At 48.1% G+C, this 10,374-nt stretch overlaps 1 protein-coding gene across 1 annotated transcript; it reads right to left on the bottom strand. All coding sequences in view use genetic code 11, as the record gives it.

Moving 5' to 3' along the window:
• Positions 1-371: 371 nt before the first annotated feature.
• EGR_05530 (hypothetical protein) lies at positions 372-10,069 on the bottom strand (the record flags this gene model as incomplete). Its single annotated transcript, XM_024494779.1, has 3 exons — positions 372-826; positions 3,968-4,211; positions 9,989-10,069. 3 exons carry the CDS (start codon positions 10,067-10,069, stop codon positions 372-374), a joined length of 780 nt encoding a protein of 259 aa, XP_024350827.1.
• Positions 10,070-10,374: the final 305 nt, after the last annotated feature.

The raw sequence follows: 10,374 nt of genomic DNA, 5'->3' as shown, positions 1-10,374 counted from the left end.
ACGTCCACACACACACACACGTAGTGAGGATAGACTGTAAAGCCACTCTGTCGGTAGCAGTAGCAATACGGAACGGAAGCCGAGAACAGGTGAGCGAGAGAGGGGGTCGGGCAGGGGGAGATTGTGTATTTCGGGATGGGAGTAAAGTTGGTAGGCTTCTGGTATTCGGCAATATCCGGTTAAAGCATGCACTATACATGGGAGGAGGGAGAGTGGAAGGAGAGTGAGGGACTATGTAGGGAGCTTGTCTGTCTGTCTTGTCAGCATATTGCACATCTGAGTGACGAACTACACCAAAGTAATGTACACTAAGTTGCAGTTGCGACTCCCTCTCTCATTCCCACGCACACGCATATTTCCACTCAGATCTGTCAAAACAAGTACCGGTTGCGCCCGTAGTCGTAGGGCGCTCGATCATAGGATGAATCTGCTTCCTGCTGCTGTTGTTGCTGCTGCAATTGTTGTTGTTGGTAGTGGTAGTTGTAGGCAGCTGCAGCGACGGCCGCGGCAGTCATTGAAGCGTTATTTTGGTAACAGTTGCGATAATTTTGCTCGTACATGCCCAAGGGCGGAGGTAGAGCCGCGCCGGAGCGCGGATTTGTGTTGTAGTAGGTGTGCGGTGGTGCGGGATCACCTTCTTCATACCCCCCGCCGCTACCGAATCGTGCTACCCCAGAGTCCAGACCGTAGGGAGAATTCGAGGGCTGGTGTTGGTGCTGCTGCTGCTGCTGCTGCTGGAAGGATCGACTTCCAGTTGACACGGAGAGATCTAGCTGCCCGCCTGATCCTGTTCCGCCACCACCCGCGTATGAATGGATATTCGAGCCTGAAACACAGCGGTTAAATCACAGCTTGTTAAGCAATAAGTAAATTCTCTCCGCATTCACCTCATGGTTGACCGTGTTTTGGCACAGTTTCGGATGTGTCCCTATGTCTCCTTTGTCGAATGAGGTGAAAACTTCGTGTCAAACATTCGTTCCGTCTGTTAGCATGGCTTTTGGTGTGCTTAAGCTATGTCAGTGCGTTAAATTTCAAGGCCTTCAAATTAACTCATCCATTTTAATAAAACTCCATTTCATTTGTGCGCTTAGCGATTCAAAACTTTGTGAAAAAAAGCGCTCTAGATCCAACTCGAGCAATATGGTGATATGTAGCTTTAGCATAACCAACACATACGCACAGTACGAAATAACCTTACCGTGATAATACGAGGTTAGGTCGCCTGGGTTGCGAACTTTTGTATGGGTTTAGGTGGCTACACACGCATTTGTACACAGAAATTCATGTGACCTTGTGGATATAATGCATAGAATCTCTTCTAACGCTAGATTAAAACTATAATGCACCGTAACTAGGTACGCTTTCACGACCATTCGTGCGCACACACTTTCATCCTTGTTTCAGCATTTACAAAAGTCTCTTCGACCACGTGAACAACAAACGATTCGGTGAAAGCTTCATTACCAGCCGTTCCCATCTTTATCAGCTTTTAAAAACTGTGCATCCTCTTTAAGGGGAGCAACAGAATCAAATTGAAACCACGATCCAATCCCCATTCCACCTAGATAGCTGCCAAGCGATTCGAAGGGTGGCAGACAAGTGGCTTGAAATCAACACAAACTCCGCATCAATTTTCACTCCTTTGTGCACTGGGTAAACCAACCTTTAGCCTTATGCACACACCCGACAATCCCAGTAAAGTCTTAGCCCCCTCTCATGCTAGGGTTTTGCGAAGGAGGAGACAAGAAAGAGGGGATGGTGGTGGTGGCGGGACGAAGAAGAGGAAGAGAAGGGGAGGGGACGGAGGGGGGAGGAAGGAAGGAGCGACAAATGGACGGAAGGATGGACGAACGAACGTACACACAACACAGCATGAGGGAAGGCAAGCAAGAGCTGTGTGGCTGCCGCTATTTTTAACCCATGGCTGGTTGGCTGACTGCCTTTGCGGCAAAAGGAAACACGCCTGAAGCATTGCGTGGTATTCAGTAACTGTGCGTCCTTCGACGCGAAAGAGAGAGAGAGTCATGTGCTTATCTTCAATCGATGTTGCGTTTCCGCTGGTAGCCTGCATCAAGCTAAATCTAGAATGAGGCAACAGTGGGCCACAAAAAGCGCACTGTGGAGGACTGCATGCGTACGTAAAGAACTAGAAGTAAAACTTACATAGCACTAACCCTTTTTAAATACAAGAAACCGACCAGAGTTCGAGTAGTTTTAGTAGGAAAGTAATAACTGTTAGTAAAAAGAAAACACAATGATTGGTTGCGTTTTAAATGTCGAAGGCTCTGCAGATAGAACCATGTCATAAAATTGGCATTGCTTTGCACACCTTATTCAAGTTTTCATTCCAGTAAAGTTGGCACAACTAAGGTAATCTAAAACGCCCAATTCTACGACCTTCTAAGCCAACAATATAAACATTGGCTGAACCAGTGAACAATGGCATCGAGTCTCGAGGTTCATAAGCACGATTCGTTTTATAAGACCTGTAGACTATACTAGAAAAAACCAGGCGGCATCGCACATCCTCTTGTTGACGAGGCCAATAACATGGACGACTAGGGTAAATTGAGGATATTCAGCAACTGGAAATCAGTTGGAACATAGCTGAGATCAATTTTCGCATTTTTCTGCGTCCCATTGAACATTGGAGGAAAAACTAGGAATGCCGTATCTCAGTCAAAGTCAACTACTTTGCCTATGCCTGAGAGGTATTACGTTGCTGATGTTGCCTCCCATCTTCTTCAGACGACAGTATAATGCGAGAGATGAAAGACTGGTGTGAACGTGCAGGCCAGGTTAGCCGCCGCCACCACCTCTGCCACCGCCACCCTCACAACTATTTGTGGGCCTTGGGCGGCAGCGGTGTCGACGACGACGACGACGAAGACGGCGACGCATCATCTCCTCTCGCGAGCGCGCATGAATGATTTATCGCCCTGGCTCACCCTATCTCCCCTTCACCTCCCTCTCTGTCACGGTGAGGACAGACTAACCGCACACACACCCACGTACACGCACATATGCAAGTCGCCGCTAGCTGACTGCCTGGCCGGCTGGACAACCCACCCCTTACCTGTCCGTCTACCCTGTGCACGCATGCATGGGTGCGCGCTTGGGACAGACAGACGACGAATGGATGAGTACACAGATATGCACCACCACCATCACGCCACCGGAAGTGGACTGGGTGCACTGTGGGTGTGCACGCAACCGCGTCCGCGCATAAATGTTGTGCGTGCATCGCCACACACGCGACAGAAAGCTGACGCACGCACGCACACACACACAGGGAAGGGGTCGAGGAGGCGGTGTAGAGGCGAAGCAGACGCTGTTACAAAACACGTGACACACACACACACCGCCCCTGCCAAAGCACACACTTCCCTTCTCTCTGTGTGTGTATGTGCCCCACTTTGCCGGATTTTTTGCTTTCGTGGCTTTATGCCTGCTTGGGTGTACCTGGATGGGTGTTTGTATGCGCGGGCTGTTCATTAAGCCAAAAATCACCGGCCACAGATGCAAATTTACACCGGCAGCACTTTCAACGTTGATCAACCACTCCCAAGGCAGCCAGTAAAATGATAAGTAAACTTTGCTACGGTTTGACTATAAATTAAAAAAACTGTCCACAAAACAATATTCCAAAGTTTCACCTCTAATTGACTCGATTGCTACAAATGATATGCAAGCTTTCATTTTGACTATAGTAACTACCACATGATGTAAGATGTCTGGATAGGAAAATTTGGGCTTTTCATTCATTCCATATCTAAAAACTCGTACATTAAACTCAGTCTGGTTGCCAGTACAGACCCATCACGGCCCTTACATAGACAGGTGTTCCATGAGTTGGGAAAATCCGGAGGGGACGCGCCATAAATGGTTCCCCAATTCGATGCAACTTTAGCACATTCTCAATCAACAGTAGTGCACATTAAAAGAGTATCTATGCTTTCGGACTCACCACCACCGCCGCCACCTTGGGAGTATGCAGCATTGAAAGCGCCATCGGCGAGGAGTTGGCGAGTGTTAGCCGCATGGGCCTGCAGCTGCTGGTAGTAGTCCCCGTTGGCGCCGTAAGCAGAGACCGAGGTGGTGGCAGCCGCATTGCGGGTAAAAAGACCACCGCCGTTGCCTCCATCGCCTTCTCCGTAGGAGACCTGTCGGTGCGTCAGAGCCGCGGGGTATATAGGAGAGTCGTTAGGGGCCTGAAATTATTAAAGGGGATGGGTAGTCATCTGGCCTACCGACACCACTACTATGTATTCAAAACAGTCCAAGTCAGGCGCACGCTTTAAAAGCGTCTATCTCAAAAGGTATAATGTGACCTATTCTTAGTAAACACACAAGTTGAACAAGTTTCGTGGCATGGAGTAGGGTACTCCGGTGTATCGAAAGGCCACTAGTTCCAGAATGATTATATAATTGAACACAAGGCTGTTGGATCTAAATGCTGTCGACAATCAAAAGGTAGATTTTTAGGACCTTTGTTGACTCCAAAAAAGTCCAGTCGTGAACTTGAAAAGCCGAGAGGAGAAGTCTGGTCTCCAACATGCAAATATCCTATCAATAAGACCCTTTCGTGTATATATAAAAATAACCAGCATCGCGATCCAAATACAAAGATCCCAGATCACACAAAAAAGGAGATGATAAGGCAATGAAAGAGGTGGAAAAGGAGACACTTAGCAGACCTCCAATACGATCCGGATGCTTCAAAATAGTAGCTGATAAAAGCGTCCTGACAATTAGGCGAGAAGTTGGTCGTTACCACTAGAGATGAAATATAGCCGGTGCAAAGCAGAAACCCCAACTTCCACTTTATTGGTTTTGCGAGAACCTCTGTCTCGCATGAGTACCTCTAACAAGGATTGGGAGAAGTGGTTTCTGGCTAGGGGTGGCATAAGTGTAAAAGGGGTAAGAGAAGGATAAACGGCAACAACATCGGAAGGAAAAGAGGGCTAGACATAATAAAAATTATACATCAAGCACAAAGCACGTGCTTTTTAATCAAACCACAGCACCCCCGTCACTCTTGAATAAAACGCGTGATGCCAAGATGGTGACCACTGCAGGTTTGTGGGGGAGCGAGAAAGTGAGCGCGTGCGTGACTGGAGTGATGAGAACTGCGATGGTTTGCGCGAATGCCAGTCGACGAAAAACAATGCTACTCTGTTTGTAATGTCGACGAAGGCAAAATCTGTCAGCCAGTCAATCAATCAACCATCAGGCTGAGGAAAGGGGAATAATGATGAGCAGTTGAAGGGAGAGAATGCGCTCACGATCGGAATGATCCTCGTGGGAGAGGGGAATGAGAAGGGGAAAGTCTATGGTGTGGGAGTGTAGGTGGGAGATGCGCACCTGCACGCCTGAGAGGCAATTGACAGGCAGCCAGTAGGCTCGTGCGTGCGATGGAATGAATGACAGTAACGACTTCGAAAGGAAGGCAACACGAAACGCACAGGCAACTACCTCATCTCATCAACCATATTTCCACATCATATCTCTCAGGATCGATGTTTTTCAGTCAACGGCAAAGTTGGATACCTTTCCCCCATCGTTTTGTAAAAGCAGAAGCAGCTACGTTGGTTCAGTTTAGTTAATCTAACAAAATTAAGTTGATTAGAACCGAATTATGTGGGCTATTCCCAACGAGAATTTGTTGTGCCTTCCCCAAAGCACCAAGATTCTACGAGAGAGAAATCATGACTCTGCAACAGCTGTGTGTGTTTGCGTCTATGTGATAGTGTGAAGAGTTTGGCAAGGCAGGGAAAAGTGAAGGAGGGCGAGGGGGAGATGTGATGGATAGGAAAGCAACGCTACTACTGATGGTTGCGATGACTGACACGGGGTGAGACAGGCATGTGCATCTCCGAGCTGTCAGCCACGACAAGGTATCACACAAGCGCTTACTATCTAGCTGCACCTTCAGCGAAGGCAAGCACACCAGAAGCAGACGCTAATCATAGGCATATACCTCCACACACGCACATATGAAATAGCTTACGTGGTCCAAAGATGGGTGGGGCAAGGGAGTGGGAGGCGGAGGTGGAGGGGGTGGAAGAACTTTGGTGACACGGCGGCATGACGTCATCTAACGATCTTGACTACTAGATAATTGCTCAGGTCATTGGGGGGTTTATAGCGCATCTTTCCCTCACAGTCTGTTTGACTGCGCATAGCACTGCGAAACTTACTTAGGAGGCTCGGAAACTATGATACTCCTTTTAAAACGCTTCTCTTTTCTTTGAAAATGCAAAAAAGGCGTGTCAAATTTTGAGGTATTTTAGGTAAACACTTTTACACTAAAAACAGTATAGCATTTAATGAATTGTTTTGCCTTTTCTCTCCAAAGTGCCAAGACTTGACGATGAACAGGTAATGTAAGCGTTCGTAAGGCAGGAATCGGATGACACCAAGAATGACACAATTCTCAGGACGAAAAGACCAATTCTTAAATGGAGATAAAGCAAAAAATTCATTGGTTGATGGAAAGAAAAAAGCATTTGCTCTAAACTTGCAGCCATCTCACTTTTAGACACTTTGTCCGAGGAATAATCGCAACAGGTTCTAGTAAAGCAACACCTGACCACGAAGTAAATGTAAATACTGGAATCTGGGTTTTCAAAGTAGGAAAATCTTAAGCTAAAATCTTTTTTGATAGCCAGTTCGATTTACCAAACAACTGTGTCCCAAATGGCAAGGGCTGGGGGCAAAAAGAAGCAACCTTGATCAAATTCACGAACCGATGACAGTACATAAATCGTATATAAGAGTGAAGATGCTTTTTTTGCAGGAAAAAAAGACGCCAACCCCCATTCGCACACACGCACACACACACACACACACACCGCGATGGTGATGGACACTAGCGTGCCGTGCGTGTCCATCACTTCAATGCATTGGAAAATCGATTGGCCATGACACTGCGCACGTACGTGCACGCATGCATAAAGGGGATTGAGTGGATGGATGGAAGGAAAAACAGACGGACGGATGAAAGCTAAGTGAAAGAAGCGCCATTGCTACCACTCATCCAGCTAGAGTGTGTGCGTATGGACAGCCCACCCAAGTAGAGCAGAATGTAACACGTACGCACGCACGCAAGCGAGGCGAACGTGTGCCCCTTCACGCGCGCGTACATACACAGCGCACACACAGACGGTGGGCGTGCGGATGTGTGTGCGCGTTAGTCGCGCCTGGGTGGTTGGATGGGTAGGTGGGTGGTCATGGGGAGGTGAGAGAAGGGGGGCGGTGGTGGCGGGAGAGCGCAAGAGAGAGAGGGAGTGGGAGAGAAAGAACGGAAGAACCACGACGACTACGAGAGGAAAACGTCAATACTGAGCGTTGATTGGTTCAGTCCAGGGCTTGTCAGGCGCGAACAAGAAGGTTGAAGAAGAGAAAAAATCAAGGATGATGGTAGTAATGAGGGTGGTAATGTTTTTGCCGATGAGGTAAGGTTGGTTGAATCACTCGTCCATACATATGCACACTAATTCCACTCCAAGTTACTAAAACCTATTATATAAAAGCACACCTAACCCAGCCTCATGCCAATGTGTAAACGCTGAACGAATGTTTGGGAGGAGGATTCACAGTCTCACTGACCAGAGGGGATCGCTTGGGAGTTAGCTTCGTAAGTCACATGCTAAATTCTCGCATTCTCTCTCGCTCTAGAAGTCGAGATATAAGGTTCCCTACAAGCATAAATTGAGATCGCCAGGCAACAATAAATTATCCTACAAAAAATCTACACTCTTTTGCGACTGGACCCTCGCTCAATTCGAGTCTGATGGAGTAAAACATCGACTAGAACCGCCTGCGTTTCTCGTACAAGTAACGTCTAGAGACGGAAGAGGAAAAAACGATGGGGAGAGGTACGAGAGAGAAAATTTGATTTAAGTAGATGCGGTGGTGACTGATCAGATCAATGTCTCACACTACATACTCCCATCATCCCGCCACGTAACACTACGACTCGTGAGAAGCAAAAGCAGTGATGGCAGAGGCTATAGCAGCAGCGGCAGAAGGCAGTGGCGCCGAGTCTTGAAAAAACGGCAGGCAACCAGGCAGACAGGCAGCGGGCAGGCATGTGACTCAGCACGACAACGTCGTCTCCACACACGCTCTCGCCTCCTGTCGCCTAGTCTCCACAACCACGTCCGTCCCATCTCTCACTCCTCCGCTTTGTACCTCTCTCAGATCCGAAAATCCGCATTTTTTTGGATCTGCTTATGTACCACTAGACAAAAACTCACACCACAGTCACCGGCCCGTTCGTAGAGGCAGTAAAGCGCTCTTTTTTCCACTCCCAATAAATTACGACGGCTAAGTGCTCAAAGAAGACGCAAGACCCCGCCTCTACTGCCTTCTGAGTAAAGCAATGAGGACGGAAAAGAAAACAAAACACACTGATCCACGCATGGGAGGAAATACGAGAGACAAACGGTAACATGAAAGCAACGTCGTCAGATATTTGGGTCAACTCTACGATAATCCGCAAGGCAGTAGTGTTTATCACGCCAAGAAATATATTTCAAAACAATAAACTCAAAGTGGAATAGTTGGAAAAAAGGCATCTTTTAGCTAACAAGTGTCTAGACTACCAGAATTCGTCGTGATCTTCATGCAGACCCATGGTGATTCCAAGTAAGATGAATGATCAGGCGGTCGATCACGTTTGCGATCCAGATCATGCTGATGATAAAGCGAGGATGTGAAACGAGGTTCCAAACTTTCATGAGAAGCGTGTATTCAAGAGATTTACGGTCTCTGTACGTTGAAACTTGGATCCACAACGTAGTAATCTAAATGCCTCTAAGTATCACGACACTTTTCGTCTAGACAATGAGTAGAACATTCGAAATTGGGTAAATAATTCGAAAGCACTGTGAGATAAATTCTATTTTATCTACATGGGAAGGAGTGGAGTAGGGAATCCAGGAAACGAGAGGACTCACTCCAACCGTTCCATCAACCCACAGATAGACCGATGAATCATTCTGCCACTTTACGCCTGAGTATGGTGTGTCCCATGAGACAAGAGGGCGGAATTAGAGCTAGTCAAGCAGAGTTAATGGATGCAGTGGGGACAATAAAGCGTCGCCGAGCTAGCAATCACCTTTCTTCTTCGAAATTATTGGGAGAAAGAAATAGTTTCGAGAAAGATGTGGGTCAATGTGTTACTCTTTTCCGACTTTCCACTAAGAATAAGGGAGCAAGAGAAGCTGACTTTTTTTCTTTTCAGCTTCTAAACGCTCAATCAGACGGGAGGCGGGTGGACAGGCAGACAGTCAATGGGAGGGAACAAAGAGGGTTTGGTGAGCGGCGGGATGGATCGCCTACCCACACGCAATTGGGAGAGGGGGAGTGGTGCACCGCACAAACACGCAGCAACATCAGTAGCAGTGTGTGTGTGCGAGATTGCGCGACAGTGATTGCATTGCAGCGGGCATAGAGAACGGTAGTGTGATGGCGGGGGTGGTGGAGGGACGACTGTTGCTGATACCACTCTGCCGAACACCTGCGGACAGACGGGAGGGTTGGTGGGGTGGTACGCGTGTGTGGTGCATGTGCGTGTGCGCAGGCTTCCAGACCCACCATCACTTCCAGCAAAAGAGGCAGCTGTAGCAGTGGCCTACAGCCCACCAACACAAATCTGTCACAGCACGTGTGGGAGCGCACGCGTGCGCGCTCGTACGCCCCCCAGCAGTGATCATTCACATCGCCGAATCGCTACTGCCCCCGCCTCCTCGCCTTTCTACCTTCCTCTCCAACCAACCCACATCGTGTAAGTGCGCTAATGAGAAGAGGGAGGAGGAAGTAAAAGAGGAGACCGGGGGTGGGGGGTACAACAGGCTCACACACCACGCATAAAATCTGTCGTCCTACGAAAAATCAGACGGCCTTTTTGGTTGCCTCAAGCCGAGGCAGAAAGCTCAATTGTGGGTGTGTGAGCAGATGAGGTGGTTATTCGCGCATAGACCCGTGCCTCCATGTGTGGACTAATGCCCTGCTGTCGCCTCCGCCAACTGTGCCTCGCCTCCACTCCCCTCTTGCTGTACATCTACTGCTGTCACTGCTTATGATGATGTTACTGCTCCTGCGCACACGCAAGTTAGGCCTGCTGTCAGGACTTTTTGGGGCTATTTTTTGTCCCACTGGTGACTTATTTGTACTTGTCCTCTTCCCCATATTCGTTCTACTAGCGCCGGTGTTTTCCTCTCGCATTCCCTTCTTCCTTCATTCCTTCGCGGACTAGCAACACATAGTCAGAGGCTGCATACTTCTCTCCAATTGGATCGCTATGCCTCTTCCTCCTTCTCCCTATCCTCTGTTTTGTGGGCTAATAAAATCTCAAATCGAACACTT

The sequence above is a fragment of the Echinococcus granulosus genome, assembly GCF_000524195.1.
Source record: "Echinococcus granulosus chromosome Unknown EG_S00041, whole genome shotgun sequence".
Taxonomy (NCBI): Eukaryota; Metazoa; Platyhelminthes; class Cestoda; order Cyclophyllidea; family Taeniidae; genus Echinococcus; species Echinococcus granulosus.
This window is presented reverse-complemented; position numbering and strand designations above follow the sequence as displayed.